Here is a 25,286-nt window from a genome sequence, read left to right on the forward strand (position 1 = left end):
ACCACTTTTTGCATGCAATTATGCTGTTTGCATGCAAGCTGACTTCAGCAGATTATTACATCCCCCTGAAGTCTAAAGATTACACCTAAGGACTGCCCCATTTCAAAGGCAGTATGTAAATTCACTCACTGAAATCAGTCATGAGGAAACTCAAACTGTAAATGTGAAGAGACTTATCTCAAAGTGAATGCCATTCATAGTATTTAATCTGACATTTATTTTTGAAACAATAAGGATGCCTGCCTCCTGCAAAGACAGAAAACTACATTTCCGTAAGAAATGCAGTTCCAAAGATCTGAGCAACACTGATTTATAGACACAGAGCATCAGCTCAGTCTCAGTTCTTCTGTCAAGTCCAATTATTGCACACCTACCAATAATATGACATTATCAGGTGAAAACCTCATTAAGGATGCCTAACAAACGAAACAGTCCTTTTCCCAAGTAATTTTAGCAATGTGTCAGAACTGCGGGATTATTAAAAGTATTTCTTTCAAAGTAAGCATGAGGTAATAATTAAAGTGTTTTCTGAACATCTAAATGAATTGGGGCAACCCAATTCTAGCTATGGAAGGAATTCAATCTCTTTTCTTCTTTGGCAGAAGGTTTTTTTTGCTTTAACAATCAGCCACTTGGCAAAAAAAGCAGTCATCTAATAGCCACAATATTGTTCTTCACAGTGGAATAGAGCATTATTCTCCTGAGTACTATTTTACGATATTCAAGCAGCAACAGCCTTTCCAAGACCCGTTTGCAGTGACCCAATATGCTCTACCACAAGCTTCTGTGACCATTTCAGAGATTCAACTTGGAGTCTAAAGAAATGAAAGATGACTATCACATTTTGGACAAATGAGGCTATTCCATGCACTCCTTTTGCTGGATACCAATAGGTCCTGCCTACAAACAAGTCCTTTCTGCTTCCCCAGTTCTCTCAAATGCAGTTCCACAGCCCTTCCAAACAGAAATAGCTTGAGCCCATGTTTAGTATGCTAAGCTAGTAGCTTGGGATCTTATCGAGACAATTGAGAGACCTACAGTTGACAGGCAAATTAAGTGCCTTCAACAGTCAGCAAAAGTGGAATTAAGCAAAGTTTTTAAATACAAAATCATTAGCTTGATTTAACTCATTCTGTGGTGGAGACTTTTCCCCTAAACTTAAGCAAACCAGTGGAGCCAAGAAAAAAAAAAGAAAGAAGAATTCGTCTTGACACTGAACTGGAGTCTAGAAGCTAATCCATGTTTTCTTAAGTTTGTTGCATTAGGAGAGACCATGCTGGCAATCAGGAACCATAACCATACTTTTTGAATTTGCTGGCATGTAGAGAACAGTTCAGAGGCATGACCTGTAGCTAGTCGACTGCACCATGTTTGGAAGTTCCAGAGATGCTCGTCTCACCCATCCATGAGCACCCGTGCTGTTCTAACCAAGCTTCTGACAGAAAGAGAAAGGAAAAAAGGAAGACAACATTTGTTCAGCCTCTTTCCCACATCTTACAGACCCAAAGATGCAAATGTGTCCTGTACTTGCTAAGGATTCCTTACAAGGCAGCCCACACTCACAGGCTGTGGTAGCAGTCATGGAAGCTAACCCCTTTGTATAGTGGTATTAAACTAGATTGTTACCTTCTTACGCTCCACAACTGCTCTTCTATCACACTGGTGCTTGGATGGCTACTCGGTGAACTAGTCAACTAATTTCTGTCAATCCTGCTTCCAGCAACATTAGATCACCAATAGCACAAACCCTACTGCCAGCACAGAGAACAGAAACAAGGAGACTAATGCGGGAGGCAGGGCAGCAGTAGCACTTTTGACAGCCAAACAATGTGTCAGATTCAAGGGATCTCATACAACTTGAGAGATACAGCAACAGGAATTTAGTTTTGCCTACTGCTGTGGAGAACCATCAGTTACAAAAACAGTAAGAGCAAGTCAGAAGACTGACATAGTACAAACAGGAAACTACGCCTTTTTAACTGGTTATCACATAAGCAGCAACTTCAACAACCTCTACTTTCCTACAGCTCTATTGTGAACAAGAGATTTTGTTCAGCATCCATCTTCTGGATGCAGGCTGATTTTCCCAGTTTATTAATATTTATTGCCTCCTGGCAGCACCACATTCTCTGTCTTAAAAGAATGCTACAGGTTTCTAGCTTCTTGAAGTTTTAGTGCTTTTGTTTTCCATCTTCTCCTCAAATTACTTTTTTAAAAAAATCTTTTAAAGGAGATAAAGTTAACTATTAACTGATGCCAAGACTGTAATTTGCAGTTGCATTATTTCCCACGTTTTAGAACTCTGAAGCACACAAGTTTTGGTTACATGAAAACTACATGAATATTTTGCAGAAAAGACGACAAGACCTAAGTAGCATTGGAGATAAAGAAATAGTCAATGGGCATTAGTGGTCAAACACGAAGTCTATTGGTAAGTTCAGTACCTCTTCTGAGCTATTTTTAATGCCTCTGCTGATTTTTCTAAGCACAAAAATTTAAAACATTCATGTACTCCCATCCTTGAAAGGCTGAATTCAAAGTACATCTATGATGGCACTGTTAAAGTATATTGTATTATTTTTTGCTTTATTCACATACAAAGTTGACTACTTTATAGCACTTCAGATTAACACTTAAAGCAAAAATAAAATACGATCTGAAGGTTAGGTCAGGCAGCATTTTGTGTTTTACTAACCATCCTTCCACAGTGAAAACTCAGTAAATTATGTCGAATCCAATACAGCATATTATCCAGCCATTTGAAGTATTAAGTTAGAGAACAGATTCTTTTCATTTATGATATGGCAGTTATAAAGCTGTTAGACATTCTAAGATATTAAACAGCTGGATTTTTGAAGTTGTAAGTTTAGCCAGAAATGTAAGGTAATTGTTACATGTTTAAAGCATTCAATATTTGTAGCAAAAGCTCTTTAATGTTTTCTCTCCCAAACAATGAAAATTAATTTACTATTCTGCTCCTGCCACATGCAAAATGCATTAATTTAGGAAGCCTGAAATCTGCATCTACATTTTTGTCTTCTTGCAGCCATCAGTTGATAATGGCCCTTGACTGGGCTTCAGCATTCCTTAAGAAGCACATTCAGCAGCAGCGGCAGGCAGGGTAGCTGATCCAGCTTAAACAGAAAACAACTGTGGGCCAGAAACAAAAAGCTGCCAACTCAACCATAACAAACCAGAGGGAAGAAGTTAACGTGGGAATAATGAAGGCCTGAGGGAGGAAGAGCTGATGTTTAGAGGGACCGTCGCCAGCCATCACTGTTCAGTATTTAAGCCATATACTTCCTAGAACATAGGTGGCTGAAAGAAAAACCTGAGAACAGTGACTGTATCTGTTTCTCTGCAAACTATGACACTGCAAACAAATTTTATGTGCCCAGTTCTTTACCCTTGCATAAAACCCTGGAATGCAACTGCTCTAAGGAAGATCCTTTCCACTTCCTGCTTTCTCCAGTCTTCATCTTCATAATATAAAACCTAAGCAATAATTCCAGGTTGAGTACAAGTGAATCATTGTAAGGAGATAATATGTCAGATTTATGTTAATATTTGCTTAATCATACCAAATTTATTTTAAAGTTATAAGTGCCAGACTAGTTCCTTTGAGCATTCCTACTGCACTGATACATAACTGACACACTTGCTCTAATCTTCCCACTATACATTTGTGGGTATTTAATACTGCTACTGTGGGCTTCCTGGCATTTCAGTATTTCAGTCCTGCTGAGATCAAGGGTACTTTTGATGTCAGGCAATGTCTGCCTCTAGATCAAAGGCTGCACTACTGAATATGGCTTTAAAGTTTCTTACTTCTTATTCTTGTCAAGGGTAAAGTCAACACCTAAAAATAAAAGGAAAGCAAGAAGTCTGAAATTACTTTAGTTTTTGTCAATTTTACTTTAGAAGACTCTTTGGAATCAGCAGGCAGAAAAGATTCCCAGGCAAAACTATTTCATAGGGTCCCGGTATCCAAAAATCTGTAATAGAAAAAATATTGTACCACCACCTCAGTGAGACTATTCATGACAGTAAGCAACAGGGCCAAGATGCAGAAATTCATATATTTAATATAGCTATCTAATAAAATTAAGATACCTGAAGCCAAACTTCTCTGCAACAGCAGTGGATGTCGCAATGCAGTAAGGCTGGAAGGGGGGATTATTTTAACAATGCATGATGAACAGGACTAGGAAAGTGAGCTGGTTTTAACAAGAGTGCTACAGAAGAGGAAGGGATAAGTGATTTTAAACCTGATCTTCGTAAGTCAATGTGTTAAAACGATCACACTAGTACAGTTGACAGAGAGCAGCAAGGTAGCATGAAGACACAAAAGCAGGAGCAGAGTGCAGAAATAAGCAGGCAGAGCACAGAAACGTTCCACTAAGGGATGTGCTTGAACCTCCTGGAGAGGGCTCTAATCTTCACAGCCTCTGTGAAAGCAGTGAAGAGCTTCACTTTTTGGTAGTTAACAAATACTGCAGCACCCCTAATAGCAGTCTCTGTATTACTAGGTACAAATGGGTTTCAGTATGATCAGCTCATAGATGAGATATGCTTGCTGATTAGTTCATTTATTCAAATTAGTTCATTCAAAGATCCAATTCGGTTTCTCTTGGAAGACAAGTTACAATCATCAGCTGAAACAAATCAAACTGAAGGCAGAGTAAATTCTAAATAAAGTAGTCTTGCTTTACTTGGACAGTAAAGGTTCATAGCATGTACTCATACCATCACTGACTTCATCTTAGGGAAAACATCTCATTTTTCTGACAGTTGCATTTTAATAGTATTGCTGTGTTAGGAACAGGAAGATTTCCACAGAAAGAGTCAAAGCTGAATCATCTGCTGAAACTGAAGAAAAATTACAACATCTGGATACTTATAAAGGTCCCTGAAGACAAATCAAACTAAAATCTGTTGAAAATAAAACCAGTTGATCAGAAGCTTTAAAACACAATCTACTTCACTTGACACTCAGTTACAAACACTCAGCCAAAACTGGGTAAAAGTCAGCAAAATGAGTTGGAAAGTATCCAGACTTGCAGATAATGAGTACAAAATATTTTCCAGGAAACCAGGGAGACAAGCTTTAGCAAGTTTGCAATTGGCTAGCATGAGCGAACTGAATCAAAATACTCGAGCCAGGGGGTGTGGAGATCTAGAGAAGAAACTTAAGACATTAGCTACTGCGAAAGCCAACTGATGGGATCAGTCAGAACTTGGGCAAAACTGGACACCTGCAGCACAGAGTAGAAAAGCGCTGTCAGAGGACCAAGCTAAGAGATTTCAGGAAAACTGCCTGCTCACGTACGCAATGCTGTCTCTTCTAGCATTGCTCTGCATAACATCTAGAAGTCAGATGTTCGAGTGACAGCTTCCAGCACAGAAGTATGCTAGCTATTAAATCAGGGAATGGGAGTGACACTACTGATCTCTCATCTACCTCATGTTAAGTATTACAGTAAGGGATACAAGGTGCTATGGTTAACTGCCAAAACAAGAATGGTGGTCACTACTAAAGTGTATATTTTGTTAAGTGATCTGTTAGTCAAGTGCAGGCATATAGTTCATGAACTCAGCAAATTAAGTATGAAACTATTAGATACTGACTTAACTGGCGTATACAGATTTTTTTTTTTTTTTTTTTTTTTTTTTTTTTTACAGACTGCTTACTGCTTTCTGCTGTAGCTAGGGAACGCAGCACCTATTTGTAAAATCCTAATTAGTTCAACATCTAGAATTTCAGTATCTGAAGGGTGGCCAAATTTACATTTGCTAGTATTGATAATATAGTAAATTTCAACCCTTGCCTGGTTTTACTGCATTTCTCTCCTACGTATAACAACCTCCCCACCCTCCAGCTCACCACTTTTGTGGTCAGACACAGATTTACCAGGGAAAGAATAAAAGACCTCTGAAGGCCACTGCATCCCTCTACCTCCTCCCAGTGATCACCCCCAAAACGCTACAGCTCTGGTTCATTCAGAGGACTACCAAGACCAAGCTCGCCCTGCTGCACTTGCTGGTTTCAGCCACCCACACATGCTGCCAAGGTCCTGCAAGCCCAGTGCAGTTCCTGCTGCCTTTTGTTTTCCTCCCCTAGAGGTAGTGTTGGGCAAAAACTTCCAGGGAAAAGTTAACATCTTGTTACCGCCGACTCACAGAATATATATTCCAGAGCAGCACTGGTCTGCAGTGCATTACTTGAAAAGAGTGCTGGTTTAGCATACGCTGATCCAAGCATGCTCAGCTTAAAGCAAGCAGAAATAATGAAACTCAGCATCAAGTAAAACATCAGTTCTGTTTTTCAGCATTTACTAACATCTAAAAAATAAAAGCCATTTTCCTATCTGTAAGTCTGCCTAAGTTTCTCCTTAAAGTCCTCTATCTATCATTGCTTATCTGCTTTGATATAACTTACACTGCGACATCAGAGCACCTCCAGCTCATGGTTGTTCCAGTTTAGGTTTCCAATCTGAGGGAAAGAACTACACCCTGTTCATTTATGAAACAGGGCATAATTATTCAGTGTCTTACTAAGAGCTTCATTCACAGTTTAATTCCCTCATTAGTACTCCCTGAGCACACTAAATCCTTTTAGCACTTGTGTATGTGCATGCACCAAAACTGAGAAACTGTACACTTACATCACGTTTTTAATTTCAACTCATTTTCCTTTCTTGCTTTCAGCCGATCTAGTGAGTTGTCTGGTTCTCAAGTACTATTAACTTGCAAATATTGTATAGGAATGAATTTAACACTGTAGTTCAAATACAGTAAAACTTCTTGCCACTTCTGCATTCCATGCAACATTAAGTTTCTAAGTGTACTTAGAGGGGAACAGCAACAAAAATAAGAAAGATGCAGACAGACCAGAGAGGGTCCAAAGGAGTGCCACGAAGATGATCAAAGGGCTGGAGAACCTGCCCTACGAGAAAAGGCTGAAGGAGTTAGGTCTTTTCTCCCTGGAGAAGAGAAGGCTCAGGGGGACTTCACCACAGTATTCCAGTACCTAAAGGGCAGCTACAAAGAGGATGGAGGCTCTCTCTTCACAAAGAGCCACACAGAGAGAACAAGGGGCAACAGGTTCAAGTTGCACCGGGAGGCATCTCAGACATTTTTTGCAGTGAGAACAATCATTCACTGGAACTACCTCCCTGGGGACATAGTATAGTCCCCATCACTGGAGGTTTTCAAGATGTGATTGGAAAGGGTTCTAGATAGTCTCATCTAGGCTCCCTTTCCCACGAAAGGTTAGAACAGATGATCTTTCAAGGCCCCTTCCAACCTGGGCTGCTCTACGATTCGATGATTCTGAGCCTAAGAACAGCTCATTCGCATTCCTGTGCGTATATCTCAGAGCAGCATCTCTCAGATATGCTGAGCAGCATATCTCAGAAAACCCTGTCTCCTTTGTTTTCTGCCAGTTTTATTGCAGTAGGATTATTTCAATTTTCAGCATCATCTGAAAATTAGTTTCCTAATACCAACCTCTACAGGAGATGCAATAGTTCTGATTAGTTTCCCATATCTTTATCACTCACAGTTAGATATAACTATCAGGAGAACCCATTATAAGCATGATCTCTTCCTGCAGTACTTTTATCTGCTTTTTTCCTGCCCACGCCTTAAGAAGTTTCCTGTTTTACTGAAGTCTACTTGAGCATTTATAATATAAAGATTTCAATCTTGTCAAATTTCATTTGATAGCTAGAAGTTACAGATGTACTGATCTACCATAGAAAGTTATTTTCTTAGAAAACTTAAACTAGCTTAAACAAATCACATTGCTCAGTAAATTCCATTCTCCATTTCTCAGCTCAAAAGTAAAATTCTCATCCCCCACCAGCAAGGCCTGAAGCAATTGCCATATCCCATTATGCATAATATGGCCACTAAACAGTTCAAACACCAACAGATGAAACAGCAAGCAAAGCTCCTGCCACCACAAGAGGTATTATTAGTTCACCGGTCAGTGCTCCAACATCTCGCCAGAGACCGCAATAACCCTGGCCAGCCTCCATGTGCAGGAAGTATGTTATCAAGATTTGAGTAATCTTCAAGAATAACGGACAGAAGTGAAACTTTCTGAACTAAGTCTGAAAATACTGACTGCCCCTGCCTTCAGTTCTGTACATTAAGAAGTAGATACTAAAGACCTAGGACTAGTGCAATTAAGCCATTTAAATTTACCTTCCAACAGCAAGACTGCAGGCTTGGAGTACCCCCTTTGACACAAACTACAGAGATAATCATTCAAGTTTACAGCCTTGGTAACATATAGGGACACTTCATAACAAGTCTAAATATTTCCTCCTCTCAACAAGGATCTCTTGTATCCTCCCCTTGTTGTTTACACCCAAAAAATGGATTACAGATGAAAGTAGATAAAGATCAGAAATATCAAGACCAGTTATACATATTTGACATAAATAGCATGCTTCAATAATTACGTGCAATACAGTTAAAAGCTCTCACATGGCATTTCTTCTGTCCCTAGAAAACACACGTTATCTACAACTTACAGATAGAAAATAAATTCCTTTTCTTAAAGGAATTGTCAACCACTGATAGCAAGACTCAACAGGCATCCTTACACTGCAAAATAGCTAAAAAATTGTTCTAAGGTCATATATTCTACAGTAAGGACAGCATTACGTACCTTGTGCAAGCATGTTAAACTCCAAGAACAGTGCTATGTGATAAAGCTCCATAGCTTCTTCAGCCCTAGTCATGTTTAGTTTTCCTGCTACAAGAGCCTGAACTTCACTTAAACTGCCCACTGAAGGGCTGGAGTGCAAAACTGAGAGGTCCACCACGTCTGTATACATACAGTTCAAAATGACCTTAGCATATTTTTTTGGTATGATAGATTCATCCAATATAATTCTAGTTGGAGTTCGTAGAGTTCGGTCTGTGATTTCTTCACCAGTTCGTATCCTCCTCTGCAGCAAGTGACGAAAAAATGGAGATCGTGACGAAATAATAGCTTTGTGAGCTCTGAGCTCTTCATCTAGACAGTTCTGACTTCCACCAAAAGTTTCAACTAAGTCAGAGTTGGATGAAAAGCTAAGAACCACATCGTAGTAGCACATGTAATCAAACAGTGCACGCATGTCAACATCTAAGGAATTTGGTGTTCCAAATTCTTCACTAAGCTGCACAAGGATATCAACATTTTGGAATCTTGAATCCTCCATTCCAAACTCGCCCGTATAAAGGTAGTGTAACAAAGCAGAAAACATAGGCATATCTATGCCAGCTGTGTTAATATCCATTATTATTTCTGCCCCATACTCTGGTGAGGAGGAAAGCAGCGTCTTAAAAAATGGACATCTTGCCGCCAGTATCGCACGATGCACAGGAAAACAAGTTTCTTGAAATATTAAGTCTACATCAGTACAATATTTGTACTGATAAAGTTCAGCCATGTCTTTTTGTAGCGTCCTGGCTTCTGGTCTTGCCAAATTAGCTTGTAGATAAAGCTCCTTTAAGGCTGACGTCCCTTCGTATTCTTCTACTAATGCATTAACATCTCTAACATCCCAGCCTGAGAGGAGTTCGCGCATCTGCTTGGCATGATCAGCAGATCGGCTAGATTTCCGACGCTTAATGAATTTCTTTTTGAGGGTGGCAAGGCCAGAGGTTTTCTTTTTCTTGTCTTGAGGTTTCTCATGGCCATGGTCAAGGCTATACAGCTTCGATTCACAGCCATAACCTTGATGAGAGTAGGATGATGTCCCTGAAGGCAAAAAGGAAAAATTGAACACATTTATTCTTTAAACTTAAAAGGAAGGTCCGTAACACTTAAACAGTCCATCAACATCTCTGCAAGTTACACAGTTTTATCCTTCGCCTCAGATCAGATAATTCAACAAGTTGGAAACCTGACTGAAGCCTTTTCTGGCCATTAAGAACAAAAATAATACTTTTGCATCTACAAAATTTATACTTTTTAAATGTATTCAATTTTAAGAGCCAAGTAGTGCCAGTTGATGTAGCTCTGTAGCACATGGCACACTTATCTAAGCAGGAAGAGAACACTGTGGTCATAACATTGCAAGTGTCATTGTGTTAACTACAGGAAGTGAAAAATACAGCCTTTTAAAAACTTGTATGGTCTCAGTGAAATAGTAGCACCTCGTCTCTCCCCCTTCAAAGTGTTTTTCAAATTCTGTTCTTCTAGCATTAAGTGTTGTTTCAAGAAGCAAAGCATGCCTGGCATCAGATAGTTATCATAGTCACAAGAAAAAAGGAAAAAAGAGAACACAGTACCAAAACATTCAGGGAAATTGAGGACAATGAATTTATTTTCAATGAAAATTTAACAAGAAAGTAAAAATCCTGTTATATGATAACCAAATAATGCTGAAAGTCAAACACATAAAATGGGCTCCTTTCCACAGAACCATAGATGCTAATTTGTGCGTACGCCCTATTTAAAAGAATATGGGGAACGCAAGTTTTACTGTATTAAAGATGTCCTTTGAACAGAGCATTATACAATTAAAGTATACAATTATTTTTCCCTTCAAAAATCTTTTACAGTGAAGTAATGTTATGAACCAAACATGGCATGAAATGAAAACAACATTATCTGTGTTACATACCTGACCTGTTCTGCTAAATGAACCTTTGCTGATTGTCAGTTTGAGCCTAGCTGCATATACAGTAATGCTGATAGCAATTTAGTGAGAAAAAAATTAGAATCTGCATTTCTAGAAGTAATGGAAAACTGAAGTAATGTTTTCATTAAAAAGTAGTTAAAAACTATAGTTTAAACAGAAGCACAACTCTCACATTAAATGGTGAATTTTCTAATTTAACTTTATTTACAGAATTTTCACTCTAAGCCAGATGGTGAAAAACCTCAGACATTACAGGAGGGGGGGGGGTGTGCACAAACCCAACTACTACTTCCAGACAAAAGAAGAAACCAGAAGAAAACATTTGCAAATGGCATACAGATTAATAACAAATCACAGGTTCATCTGAAATAGTATTTGTCCATTTTCTGTCGGGAATAGTTAACACATTTCCATTAGTACACTTGTGTAGCTTCACTACTTGTTGTCTTTTTTTGATCTTTAAGTTCAAAGCACATCCAGCCACCAGTTTTTGGGGCCTTTTGTAACTCATTCCATCGTTGCTCCCTCACAGTTCCATTTGTTTCAGGTGTATCTAATGTGATGCTATTTTGCTATGCTATTCTGACAGTGATGTTATGGGCCAGTCTGTCAAAACACAGTGCTTTTAGCCACCATGTTATTTCAGATAAGTACTTCTTGAACTTTGAAAGACACAGGAGCAATTCAAAGTTGTATTTGAGAGCACAGCAACTGCAACAATCTAAGATTTCTGTAAATTGTTTTATTATTTAAGCCTCAATAATTCTAAGTAACCTTATACACTAGCTTTTATGCCAAGCTAATTGAAACTCCCCCAAATCACGCAACACAACGGTTTTACGATCCATCTATTAGTGAAAGCTTTGGGAAGGAACTTCGCTTTCTTTGAGGAAAGACCTCTAACCATTTTATCCATGCTACATTAAATTTTGCTTGATCAGGCAACATGTTATTAATCATATTGAAATTTCAAGACATTAAAAAAATATCAATTTAAATGAAGAGAACAGCAGTAACTCAAGACAACTTCAACAAAGAGGTTGTGCTGCAAAATCCATCATAAAAATTCCTTCCACGTGCTATACTAGGTATTACAATAGAAAAGTAGAGATTCAGTCTCCTGCTGATAGAGACAAGCCTAGAATTTCTGCTCCATTTAAAGAGTATAGATTACATTTTAGAATAAAAGTGTAACTGAACTTTGGTCACTCTATAATGATAGACTCTGCTCCAAGAGAGCATGCCAGCTCATTTCTATTTGAAGTATTTTGGATTCTAATGGCAAATTTGAGTATGCAAAATATTCTCTTACATCCCGCTAAAGAAAAACTAGGACAAGTCTCAATTTCTTTCTTCCCTGAAGGCTGCTGTGAGGTATTACTTGCACATGAATCACCACAAGATACTGAACCACCATTCAAACCTTCCTGTGCCCTGAGCTACTTACAAGATTTAACTTCAGAAGTACTGCAAACAGTGCTATTAACCCTTACAAATAGATAAAACACTGCTATGAAAGTGCCCCCACACAACTGCTTTTTGCCAGAGGCAGAAAAGTAGAGACACACCAGCATAGCCTCTCTGGGTTCACAACAGCTGGTGGCTCTGTATCCCTCAAAGAAAGAACTTTAAGAGCCCCTTTTTGACCTGCCTGTATTCCTTCATAAGGCAGCAGCATTCGAAGTAGGAGATTAATTTATTCACCACTTCTCCACTAAAAGGCACCAATCTATTAAATGCTGTTAAAAAGCAATAGCTACTTCATGCCCCTAGACCATATCTAGCTTTGAACAGATAAATATTTACAAGAAACAGATGACTGCCAAGAGAAACTACTTGGGGACTTGACAATGAATAATGGGATCCGTCTAGTCCTCTGCATGCCTACACAATTTAAAGTCTAATTATAGAGCTCTATTTAAAAATAAACATCTTGAACAGATGTACCACCCTAGAAAATGGTGTGAAATCCTCCTCCTGAATGCTGTTAGACAAAACAGCAAGGAGATGACTAGTTAAGCCTTTGCTAAAACAAAAGTATTTTTTACAGTAAGAGCACTGCATTATTTTTACTGATTTATCTCCTCTTCGTAAACTGTAAGCAAATTCAGCATTAAGACAACTAACAGTGGGAGCTCATCCTATGAAACTACTGTGCTTCACCAGATCATTTCTCATCTTTTAATATTCATCCTACATTTACAATGTAACATGGTGCAGCGCTTTAATGGTAAAGCGGCATGTCTAAACCAACCCCATAGGCCTGAATCCAGTTTCCAGGAATAAGGCAACTAATAAATATTATGCAGCTATTATAACTAGTCCCCATATTTCCAGTTCTACTTTGGAGAAGTAAATAGATCTAATGCCTTCTACATTAAAAAAAAATCTGTAAAAGTTGATTTAACATTAAAACATTATTCTGACAAGTGATGAAAGCTTCAGCTATCGATTTTAGGATACATCTATTCTCAAGATGAGAAAAAAAACAAACTCCACAAAATGGGAAGAAGAGATGTACACCTGTGTTCTAGATAGCACACTTACTCTACTAGCATACTCATATAAATGCCACCATCATATCAGAAAATTTCAGCAAGAATTTTAACCAGAACACTCATTTGCCTTGCCTAAGATGAGACAGCCACATGCTTTTAGACCTTCCTCAAGAAGTCTCAACCACAATTTTTAATAGGTAATGGGGATCAGTAAATTTATTGTGACATACTACATCATGGGTTTCTATTTTGAATTTACTAATGAAGAGCATCAACAAAACCTTCCACGTACTAAGTGGAAAGTTTCTGGGAAATTTAATGAAGCCTTTGGAACTCTCCCCTCTTCAAATCTGCTCAAAAGGTGTTTCAGCATGCAGATCTAACATTTTCAGGTCTGTAAGGGTTTCTCTTCGTTCAATATAAAGGCAGATAAACACCAAGACGTGCAATAAAAACATTTTGGCTGTGATTTTAGAAATTGTATATATATGAACTGCAGCAAACCTTTTACTACTGTTAGTTATGATACACTGAAAATACATAAAGCCTTAAGGGGGACTTTACAGCATGGATATCCAAGATGTTAGTACTAAAAGTTCTTCCTTGACATGCTACGACAGCACACGCAGAATTTTTAGCCTAGAGCACAGGTCTTTACATTTAACAGTTTGTGGGCTGTCCTCTACTCAGATCTCCAAAAGTCAGGAGTGTCACAAAAGCTGAGACAAAAGACAAAAATTACAAAGCAAGTCAATTCTTCCTCTGCTAAGGATATCACTGTGCTTTCAGTGGTGATTAAGAAAAGAAGTAACACTGAATATCAATAACTACTTATTCAGTGTTGCAAGCCAAGGCATAAAGGAGAAAAGTGTTTATAAACTATTTATGTTATTTACTGCTAAGATCATTCTTCAGGCTGTCAGGATTGGGGGTTTTTTAAGCAAGATTTATCTTCTCAAAAACTGCCTTCTTTTAGATTCATCACATAATTATTTATTATTTATGATGTGACAATACTCAGATCTACACTGAGGTCTTTTTGCACTAGACTGAAAAGCACATAAAGGTAATACCTGCCCCAGTTATGACTGGGATAAGAAAATAATTTCTTAAGAGCACTTCAACTCATGTTTCCAGTTAAGCAAGGTCCTTGCTTGTAAATAATACTGTTAGGGCAATAAGTACCCCCATTCCCCATTTACAACAGGAAAAGGACAAGAGAAAAAGTTGTCTTCAAGACTGCTTGTTACTTTAACAGGTTTATTATCAGAGATATCCCTTCTAGCAATAAGGAAGTAATTAACTCATATTAGACACAATGCCAATACTACAATGAATACTGATGATCAAGAGTTTTATATGCTCTAACACAGTTTCACAGAAAATTGGAGAAAGAAGAGTAGAAAATGGTAGACAGTATTAACAGATAGTAACTGCTCTTGAACTGGGAAAACTAGTATACATGGTTTAATTATCAATAAACCTCCAGTTTATTTTATTTAAATAAACTGACATCTGTTTACTATCAAGTGGCAGATCAACTCATTGCATATGTAGGCCAAACAGATACTGGACAGTACTGAATTTCATGCACGATTTGAGCTTGAATGGATTCCAACTGGTGACCTAGAAGAAAAAAGCTCTGCATAACATTACTGCAAGCAAATCAAATCCGGTGCATATGCAACCCTGCAAGTCATTTATGTAAATGACAAGATAACTGAGAAGAGTTACCTATGAATGTCTGTTGTGCCTGTGAATTTCCCCCTACCCTTGGGGAACACGAATGAGGGTAGTTAGATGCATTAGCGCCCATTTTCTTCAGTTACTCAGGCATTCCGCCTGCTGGCTCTTCCATGTATAATCCCATAATCCTTTATAAATCTTCAATCCCAGGTCCAGCATTCTGCTCCTCCATTTCTGAAGAACAAAAACACCAGTAAGTTACTTCATTTTTTTAAGTAGGTATTATGCGATTTAGATAAAATAAACTCAGCCTCCAGCACACAGTATTTTCATAAATTAAAACCTCAAACATTTCCAAGATAGCTTTTTATTTGAAGGATTAAACCAAGATCAAAAATACTTTTTTTTTCCAAAATAATTTTTAATTTTCCAAAACATTCACAAATCAGTATGATCAACTGCAACAAGGAACAGGATGGCTATCAAACATTTAGCTAAGAAATCTTCACGTAGGAGTTGATCTAGACTAGATATGCTCCTTTAACTATACCAAGAAAGACTTTTCATACATGCTGATATGTTTACACATTGTTATAAAAATCCCAAATTGAATTACACTGACTGAGAAAGGAAAATAAGCCAATCCCAGTGGAGGTTATACCATCATCACTGCTTTCAGCTGCATTTTGATTTCATACCATTTACGTAGCTCTCATTCAGTCCTACTTTTCAAGTTTAGACTAGTACCTAGAAGTAGGTTTATAATAGTAAAAATAAGGCATTTAAGCATTCACCTACTGTTTTATTAGGCATTTGAAAATGTTCTAGGAAGTCAATTCTGAGGAAATTTGAACAAGGATTCATTGCTAAACAGACAGTAAGCACATTCTAATTTATTCCTGTATTAGCAGTGTTAAAATATTAATACTGCAAAATGAAAGTCATCACAATAAAAATCTGTTACTGTCAACTGAACACTTGTGCCCCCATCCAAAACACAAACACAAATGCACATACAAGAGAGTAATAACAAAAGTAAAGTCTATACTAAGTATTTTTTAGACTCCAATCAATATTGTGAACATGTAGCTAAATTCTACTGTGTTGCCACAGGTGTACCTATATTTGTTATATGCTCTCAACTTTATCAGTACACCTCTGGCATGTTAAATCGGACAAGTAAGTGCCATGCAAAAGCGTGTGTTTCAAGGAAGCTGCAGCACTGTTCCTGTCTCTTTTCCCTGCTTTAATAATCTGTTTATTTCTGGCATGAAGAGTTCAGAAGTGGGAGTTACTGTGACACTGGGGAGGTGAGATACGATGCTAAGTGGAGAGGCACACCTGGCCTCTTAGTCACAAATGCAGTATGCAAAGCAGATCCTGGGGAGCAGGAGGCAAGAGACAGGCCAGGAAGGAGAAGGCTGCAAATTGCTGTAGGCACAGGGGTAGGGGCGGAGCAAATGCCACAGGATTCAAGGGCATGAGGAGGAATTGTAGAGAAGGGTTTGGAAACCTGGCTTAGAGACATGGGTATGTGAAAAAGTGAGACACAGGCACAGGACTGAAGCATTATGGAAGCATGAGAGGGTGCATGATTTCCAACCATCTGATGCTTTAGAACAAGGTTCCTAAAAGTCAGGGCTTTTGGCATTTCTGGTCTATTATATCAGACGTTCTCAAAAAGGAACCACAACGCCTCACGCTAGACATGACGTACAGGCAGAGTCACTCCTCTAGAGAGCGTGTAGCCCAGGTCTGCCTCACACAGCTGCAGCCTGCTGATCGCTAGCTGAATTCTTCTAAGGCAGGAGACGCAACCATAACAACACAGCAGCTTTGCTGGCGTTATACAAGCCAACTTGAGCCAATCTACAGGCTTGCAAATGCAGAAAGGGGGAGCTCCCACACCTGCCCCCCCCCAGCTAGGTGGCAATGTCTCCTCAACTGCATGTAACCTGATGCTTTTCTTGAACTTGTCTCTACGCAGATTCAGCTTGCCACACATCAGGAAACAAAAATCAAATACCTTCTTACATGAATAGTGAGCCTGCTCAGGATGAAGTCAGAATCACAGCACATGCAAAATAGGCAACATCAATCAGCAAACACCAGTAAATCTCAGCAAACACAAGCTGTTGGATCAGTTCAGTCTTAGCCAATGCATGTACGCATTTTCTTCCTTGTGCAGAAATAAGCTACCTATTCTAAGATAAGCAAATCCATATGGATGCAGACCTCTTCTCCATACATGAAAAGCTCCACTGATTTAAGAAAAAACACTTAGAAAATAATTTCATTAAGAGTGACACTCCAAGTGATTTGTGTACCCACACAGAATATGTTGCTTAAATGTGCTATCCATTTCCAGATGGAATTAGTTGCATCCAGTACAAGCTTTGTGGAGGTAAGAGTCACCTTTCAGTCTGAATGCCAACTCTCTCACAAATAAAGGCCAGCATCCTGAGTAGATACCCCAACAACTTCCCTTTTCTCAGCTAAAATTGGACTTGGTTCATTTGGACAGAGTCCTGGAATACTGCCATTGCATTCCACTTTCCTCTTCTGTGTTCATCTGTAGTGTGACAACTTGTCTGCTAATTAGATGCCTACTAATACTTTTCAGTTCTTCCTGACACGGGAAAGAGCCCAGGAGCTAAGTAAAAGGCGGGGGGGGGGAGGGTGAGTTGTGTTGGGTTGGGTTTTTTTGCTAGCAAGTATTAAATATACATAACCAAGTCTCAGGTTTGAAGTCAATACCCTCCACTTCCTTCCACTTGGCAACAAGTATGCCCCCGAAGATGGAAGGAATGTGATCAAGGAATATATGCAACTGTTCAATACCATTAGCATTCAGTGCTTGAATCTGCAAAACAACAGGATTTAAATTAACTGAAAAAGTAAACACTATGAAAAGTTCCTAAAATATCAGATATAGAAAATAATTTTATTCAGAGGCTTACCACAAGAACACTGTTACACATTAAGCCCAAGTGAATATCATGCAGAATGAATTCACTCACTAAATTTAAAATACATAACTTAAGTAATATAGGACAGTGTAAACAGTGTCATATTAAAGCTGTATACATAAATATTCATTTATATAAACTATATATGTATATTACATAAATATATAAATTTATATAAGTAAAACCAAACATGCCAGCTTTCAGTGAAGGAGGAATTCAATGCAGAGTAGGCACTGTGGTCAGCCATTTACAGATGCCAAAGCTTCCTGTTCCTTTCAAATTTAACCATGCACTGCTTGGTCAAGTGTATGCTGGCTGACTTCTTGAGAGTATTTTGCATCTTGAATTCAAACACATTGTAGTTCATAAACTATATTGTGCCTCATGGCTCAAGACTGATCATAGCTTTAGTCCCGCTACTGTCCTTAACCTCATGTATCAACTGAAAATACAATCATTGTATTTTTTATTACACCACTAAGTTTTACAATATAATATTGTATAACCCATGTTGTGTTTCCCAAACAATTTAAGCTGGCAGCAGTGATGAACTCTGTCCTGGAGGAAGTCCTGCCTTCCTCTTTTCATTCTCGTATTCACTTTCCTTACCTTGTTTGTTCTGGTCCAAATATTCTGTGAACCAGATAAGCTGACCCACGTTAAAACCAACTTAGACAAAAAGTTTAAACAGTAACAGTTACCCAATTGGTTTGCTATGGCATCACATGAATACTTGTGCCAGCACAGGTGGAAAAAAAGAGAGTACCGTGGAAACAAGCTGCTAGAGCCAGGACTGCATCTTTTGACAGCAAGGTGTACTTGAACCACTCATGGATTTAGGTGCGCTTTTTTGTTTGGTTTGCTAGTGTCCACTTCAGCCTCTACACTAAACCTAGCCTACCTGCAGAGAAGTCAGTCTTGCACGTAACCTGCTGAGTCTAGTACAAATGTAAATACATCTCAGTTACCGCATAAAATGCCAAATTAAGAATGCTGTTTCTCATGGTGAAAGACAGCTGTAGAAGGAGATGAATGTAAAAATGAAGATATAACCCCAAACCACAAACAATTAGATCTTTTGCTGCAAGAGGAAACAAAGATTTCATCTTTCCTTGCAGAAGTTATCCTGCACGCCAAAAGCTTCCCTATTTCACCTTAGCTGAAGAATTTTTTAAATCTAATTTTAGCCTCAGAATACAGCCATGGGATTTGTTTGTTTCCCTTAAAAACTACCATCAGGTGACCTTTTTCTTGCCTTTCTGTTAAGCATTTATATGCATCCACGTAAGCATTATCAAAAGGAAACTAAATTCAACATCTGCTGACCTCCTGAAACAGGATCTCTTGCTGAGAGCAGTGACGTGCACACACAGATGTCCGTTATGTATGTATACGTGTACACAGAAAAAAAGTTAAACTATGTCAAAGCTTGTTTAAAAAAAGCCTGCACTGCAGAAATAGCATATGAAGTGTGTTATATGAAACCAGGAAGCTTTAGAAGCCAAAATTACCATCCCAAATGCTACAAAAAACACAGAAGTGACTTTCAGATTATACTCTCAGAGCAGAATAAATTTTAAAATAAACATAAATCCAGTTAAAACTTTCAGTACCCAAAGTGAGTTTCAGTCTTCTCAATACTTGTCACATTGAACCTAAAATCCTAAGAACCTAAGACGACTTGCATCTGAGGTGTCTGGGCTGACAGCCAGGACTTCCTGGATTGGGAATTTTGATTTAACAAAAAGTCTGTGTACAGAATGGACTTTAGGTAACAGTGACACTTTGTTTATAGTCATCACTCAACACAAAGGTTTCATAATTTTTTCTGTAGTCCACTGGGATCCAATTAATATAAAGGGCAAGGTGGGGAGCATTACAACATGTTTTGCAACCAAAAACATTTGACTTTTTCCCCTCTAAAATTTTAAGAGCTTTTTGTATTTCTTCTAGAGTAGTTGCCGTAGGATTATGAAATAGCATAATACTAAGACCAAAGTAGGAAATCGTATCAAGTAGATGCACATACTTGTACCAACATGATTTTTCAGGTTTTACATTTTACTTAACAGATTTTAAATTTACTATGAGTGACAACACAAGTATCACAAGCATACCTTATTCATATTTGCTTAGATTTTTATCTAGACCAAAAATGCTATGCTATTTTGCCCCAACAGTTCCTTTCAACCAGCAAGGAAGTAGAACTGTAATGCAAGATGAGATGACAACATCCAGCAGTAAATTGGTACATTTGGGAAAAAAAAAATTTTAAAAAAACCCCCAACTTTTAAAAAAAGTTATAACCCCAGTAAGGAAATACTTCAACTAAATATTAGCAAGGGCAAATCTATTTTCAGATATTAAGTACATAAATAACTAAAAGAGAAAGAACTTTTGAGAACGGACCCCTGCCATTGTCCCCAAGGTACATCCCACCAACTTGCCTTAACAACCCGAACCTGCCTCCAGCCCAGACACACAGAGAACAGGGGTCTGGGTGATCAGTACAGAGCCCTGAGCCATCACAAAGGAATTCACAAACAATTCCATGTTCAGCAGAACGGTTCCACAGCTCCCATCCACTGGGGAGTCTCCACAGCCAGCCCTGGCCCTGCTGGTTGTTAAGCAGTATCACCACTGGAATTACCAGACAGCAATATCCACAGGGACAACCACTCAAAAATGAAGAGAAAGTTGCTTGTGGTTGGAGTTCCAATTGTTTGTTCGGATGTGCGTTTACTATTTATCTCATTTTTTTACTATCCTACTGGGCAGGGGTGGGGGGGCACCTCCAAGGAAGAGGAGCTGACAGGAACTGAGTATTACCTGTCCTGACCCTCCTCTTATTCCTTGGACAAGGCACTTGGATGTACTGGCATACTCACAGATTTTGCTGAGGCTAGAAGTCTCCAATCTCAAGAGCATACGCGCTAAAGGACTGAGTGCATATGGGACAGCGTATCTTTAAGTGGTTCTCTGTTCAAAGGAAAAAACTGATATTTTGAAGGACCAGCTGATTATACAGCCTGACATATCCAAATCCATGCAAAGCCTATTTTGACTCTGTTTTTAAATTCAGTCAAGCAATCAACCTTTATAATTATTCAAAATTATCTGAATGATACAATAGTAAGATGTAGTTGATACAACTGAAAGGTTCTGGTTTGGATTAGTACTGTACAAAAATGAGGAACAGATAATGTTCTTCATGATTTGGGTTTATGAATCTGTGTTATTTCATTATTTACTGCATTGGAAGGAAATTCCAGTAAGCAAAATACCAGAACGTAAGCCACATCAGCAGTTACAGGCACAAGAGGACAAGAAAAAGCAGATATAACTAGATTACAAAAGTGACTGCATTGCTTAGTGTTTTGCTGAGAATCATGTGTTCCAGCTATCACAAAGAACCCTTTCTTAAAATCAGGCATGAATTTTAAAGCCCTTTTTTTTTTCCCCATGAAGTAGTACACTTCTCCATTAGGAAGGTCTTTTAAAATGGAGGCAGCAAAAACCCCACAGTAGTCCTGGCTTTTTATTTCTAGATTTGTTGAGAAACATAAGGACTGGGGGGAAAAAAAAAAACAACCAACAAACCAAACCTGTACCAGTTTTCAACATGTCCTCTGAGGAATCAGAGTGAAAGTTAAAAGAACTGTATTCAAATACAGTATAAAGGTGTGTAGTCTTGAACATATGTACACTGCAGAAAATGAAAACATTGAGAAGCATTTAGTAGTTGAAAAGACACAGAAAGTATAGGAAAAAAACCTCTTTTCAATGCTGGCTTTGGAAATAGTGTTCAAAGCAGGATTTTTGATGATCAGCAAAGCAATTCAGAGTATGATGTGAATGTGTCACATCCTATAAGCAATTAAGTAAAGTCATCAGCAGGGAGCAACAGGTCAAATCAGTAACAGCACTGCGGAGGCATGGGACATCAACATATTTATATTTCCCCAATACAAAAAAGTTCCAGCACCTAAAAAAGCAAACACACAAGGCACACACAGACTAACTGAACTACAGCAGTACAATCCTGCACAGAACAGGAATTTCCTCCCAAATAACTTAAATGTTTTCATACACTGGCAAATGAATCTTGATCTCTGTACATCACCGATCCCTTCAGCTGGTTGCAAGCACCCACTCACTTACCAAAAGTCTATTCTGACTGATGGTACTCACATGAAAGACTTCATTTGAGTTCAACTTCAGGAACATTAAACACTTCTTTTAGCAAAATCAGCAAGAACTCACTTATTGCCCTGTAGGACTCTCTTGAAGTGAAAAGACAGCATGTATTAAATGACTTTCCATTTTTTAGAAGTTCACTTGAAAGGAACATTATCAGATTCAGACACAAAACATCATTAAATCTACTTTGTAAGAAAATCAGAGAAATCCTGTCCACCAAATCTTTATCATATCACTGAACAGAGTAATTCAGTATGACCATATCCATTTACAGGGAAAATGAGGATAATTCATTTTAGCCAATCTAGAATAATTGCAAGATATTCTGACATATTGTGATACATTTTGAGGAGTCTAAAGGTTTTTCAAAAGGCCTCGTCTGAGCAAACAAAAACATGCTTTTGTTGTTTAAGAAAGGCAAATCCTCTTTGGCATAATAAGCATGTGAACACATCAGTTGGTTAAGACAGAAAAAGGAACCTCCAAAGTACATGAAAAGTACCTCCAAAAAAGGATCAAACTTTTTATAAAGTAGTCTGCTTTTTTCTATCAAAGTTCTGGACAACACTCAATTGTCTTGTCAGGCAGTGACTTAACTCAGTCACATTTCAGTTAAATTCAGCTTCAGATACTGGCATTGAATACCAGTCTGATGAGACCACTGTCCTCTTTATCTCCAGACACTGCCTGCCCTTTATTGCAGCAGTATCCTCAGTCATCCGCTCCCTTCTTCCTCCATGGAAAAGACAGGAGTGGAGCAAAAGTAAGAATTCTCCACATGAAGCTGTCCCACCTTTAAACAGCATATTTAATGGGCTTCCCACTCAAGTACCCTTTATCTGTCAACAGGATTGTTGTTTTTTGTGGAGGAGGGCAGGTAGTCTTTCCTCTCTGCAGGTTTCACAATTCATATGATTTTTTTCTATTTTCTTTGAGAGTGCCCCCCAAAGATCGCAGTTTCATTGAGAAAGGGAATTCCTCCTCTTGCTCGAGCTGTGACCCAACCACAACACAAGATGCTGTTTTCAATTAGCAAGTCTACTAAGACAGGGAAATCTTGGCTCAAACCCCAACCATATGGAAGATCTGTCTCTGGATTTTAGCGCTGCTGCCTTCTCACATCAAGTACCACCTCAGTGGGATATACCCTACAGTCTCCTTGTACTGGAGACATTTTCCCTTTTCTCCAGGCTCAATTATTTCACAGAAAGTCATTTACTCTGAATGAGGATCTGGGAGCTTCCTGTACACAGTAGTGCTTCTAAATTCACTGCGCAGTTACATTCACCACACTTCCTCTAAGAACATGTTTCCTCTGAGAGTATATTAAAGCTACTAATAAGGCAATTCCAGACACTATGCTCTGTACCTATACTAAGCAGCACCCATCTTCTCTTTGACTGGTCATTTTCAGTTCAGCTTCAAAATCCATCCTTTTGATCACACAGTTTTAGCTCCCTTATTAGATTCCACAGCCTTAAGAGGAACACTAGTAGTCTCTGGGGATGACACTGCTTGGGGTTTTCCCAACAATAGCTCCAGCATCCCAATGTCAAAGCAGACTAAAAATCTTGGACCCATGTACTCATCAGCCTTCCCATATAGGTGAACTCTGTTCATAAATCAGTTTACTAATTACCTCTATCATCTTATTTTGGCTGCAATCAACTCCTCATCCCACCAGCCAGTCATTGTATCAGTAACATCATCATCTTGTGGTATTTCTGTTGCTCGGAACCATTACCGACATAATTCCTCATTACTTCAGTGTTTCTGCATAATCCTATTCCTTTCTGCACAAGCTTCTGAGATGCTTGGTGACAGAATAATACGCATCTCATCTACTTCCACTGAAAACCTCTGCCTGTGGCTAAAAAACCTATTACCAATATTGCCATATATTAAAAAATTTTCTCAACATCCCCCTCCTTAATATACCACCATTCTTTTTGTTCTGTACACCATCCTCTCCACGGATCCTTTTGTCATCACACAACAGCACATTTCACCCATGCAGCCTTCTCTCTTTGCTATAACAAAGGTTTGAAGTATCAGTTGCTAGCATCATCTCTTACATGTTTAAGACTAATGGATTCATCTACTTACAATAGAAAAACTAGAAGGTGCAACATGGAAAGGCATGGTAAAGAACTTAAAAGGTAATCTTGTCCAGTCCATTTCATGAGACATATCAGGAACTTTATAAAGAAACACTGTTTTTCCTTGTTCACAGCCATAAAACTGACACACTTCAGCTGCAGTTTAAATTGAGTTTCTACAATAATAGTCATAAGCCATGACAAGCCTCGGATCCAATCAAAACACAATTCCAATCTGGATTCAAAATGCATTATTTGGTGTGTGCAAAAACAAGTTGGTTCACCAACACCATGGTTCCACGCACATTTCTTCAGCAGCAGCGCTCACCTCAGCTACTACCACCACCTTCCCAAAGCTCCACCATCATGTCAGCAACCAAATCAGGATATTCTCTTCTGCAGGATTTTTCTCTCCAGTGTAATTAGCTCCCTGCACCAGTTTACCGAATGACCCAAGGAATGTCACCAGAGGAGGGAAGAACAGCAAGAAAAGGCTGCTTGCTCCCCACAGTCAAACGCAACATGCGGTTTGACTAATACTCAGTTGGCACAGCCTCCAAAAAATAAACATTCCTAGTCCCATGCACTCATTCCTACAGCAGAGCTGTCCCCTTTCATTCTAGCAGACATTTGGGAAGCCACGTAAGTCCTATCAGGGACCTGATCGGACCATGTTTGTTTTCAGCTGATCCTCATGTGGCTGCAACAGCCTCTGCCCTTAAGTACAGCATTGCCTCTATCTTCATTCAGTCAACTACCATCTTCAGTGTAAACATCTTAATGTAAGTTGGTAGCTATAAGACCACTCTTGCAATATGCTATTTCTCCTACATACCACTTAAAAATTAACAGTAAGAAAAAGATTACCTGCAAATTGTCTGCAAAGCAAGGGCAGTCCTAGCAGAAACAGGTGATTTACAGACCAGTAACTACCACCAGAATTCACCACGGCAGCGCTCACTGTATCTAGTTAGCTGAACTGCTGTTTCTTCTTTGGCCTGTACTTCTTTTGCTCTGTATTTGTACAGTTTGCTCCTCCCTTCAACTAGGCCTTGGTTAACAACCCTCCAAATAGCAGCCATTACTACTAAAGAGGTCCATGGGGGTCATTGCTTTTTTTGAAGGCTTGGAAGATTTTATATTTGCAGTGACAGAATACATGCATCTAGGTATTAGTCATATGGGGAA

At 38.7% G+C, this 25,286-nt stretch overlaps 1 protein-coding gene across 2 annotated transcripts in view; it reads right to left on the reverse strand.

The window, feature by feature from the left end:
* BTBD7 (BTB domain containing 7) overlaps nt 1–25,286 on the reverse strand; it is a 59,097-nt gene that overhangs the window by 23,499 nt on the left and 10,312 nt on the right. For both annotated transcript variants that reach the window (XM_072864254.1, XM_072864255.1), the window contains exons 2-3: nt 14,879–15,064; nt 8,681–9,760 (exon numbers count right to left, since the gene is read on the reverse strand). In XM_072864254.1, the coding sequence (XP_072720355.1) occupies nt 8,681–9,760; nt 14,879–14,960 (1,162 nt within the window). In that variant the 5' untranslated portion in view covers nt 14,961–15,064. The remainder of the gene's footprint in view (nt 1–8,680; nt 9,761–14,878; nt 15,065–25,286) is intronic.

This window comes from Ciconia boyciana, chromosome 6 (genome assembly GCF_034638445.1).
Source record: "Ciconia boyciana chromosome 6, ASM3463844v1, whole genome shotgun sequence".
NCBI classification, from domain to species: Eukaryota; Metazoa; Chordata; class Aves; order Ciconiiformes; family Ciconiidae; genus Ciconia; species Ciconia boyciana.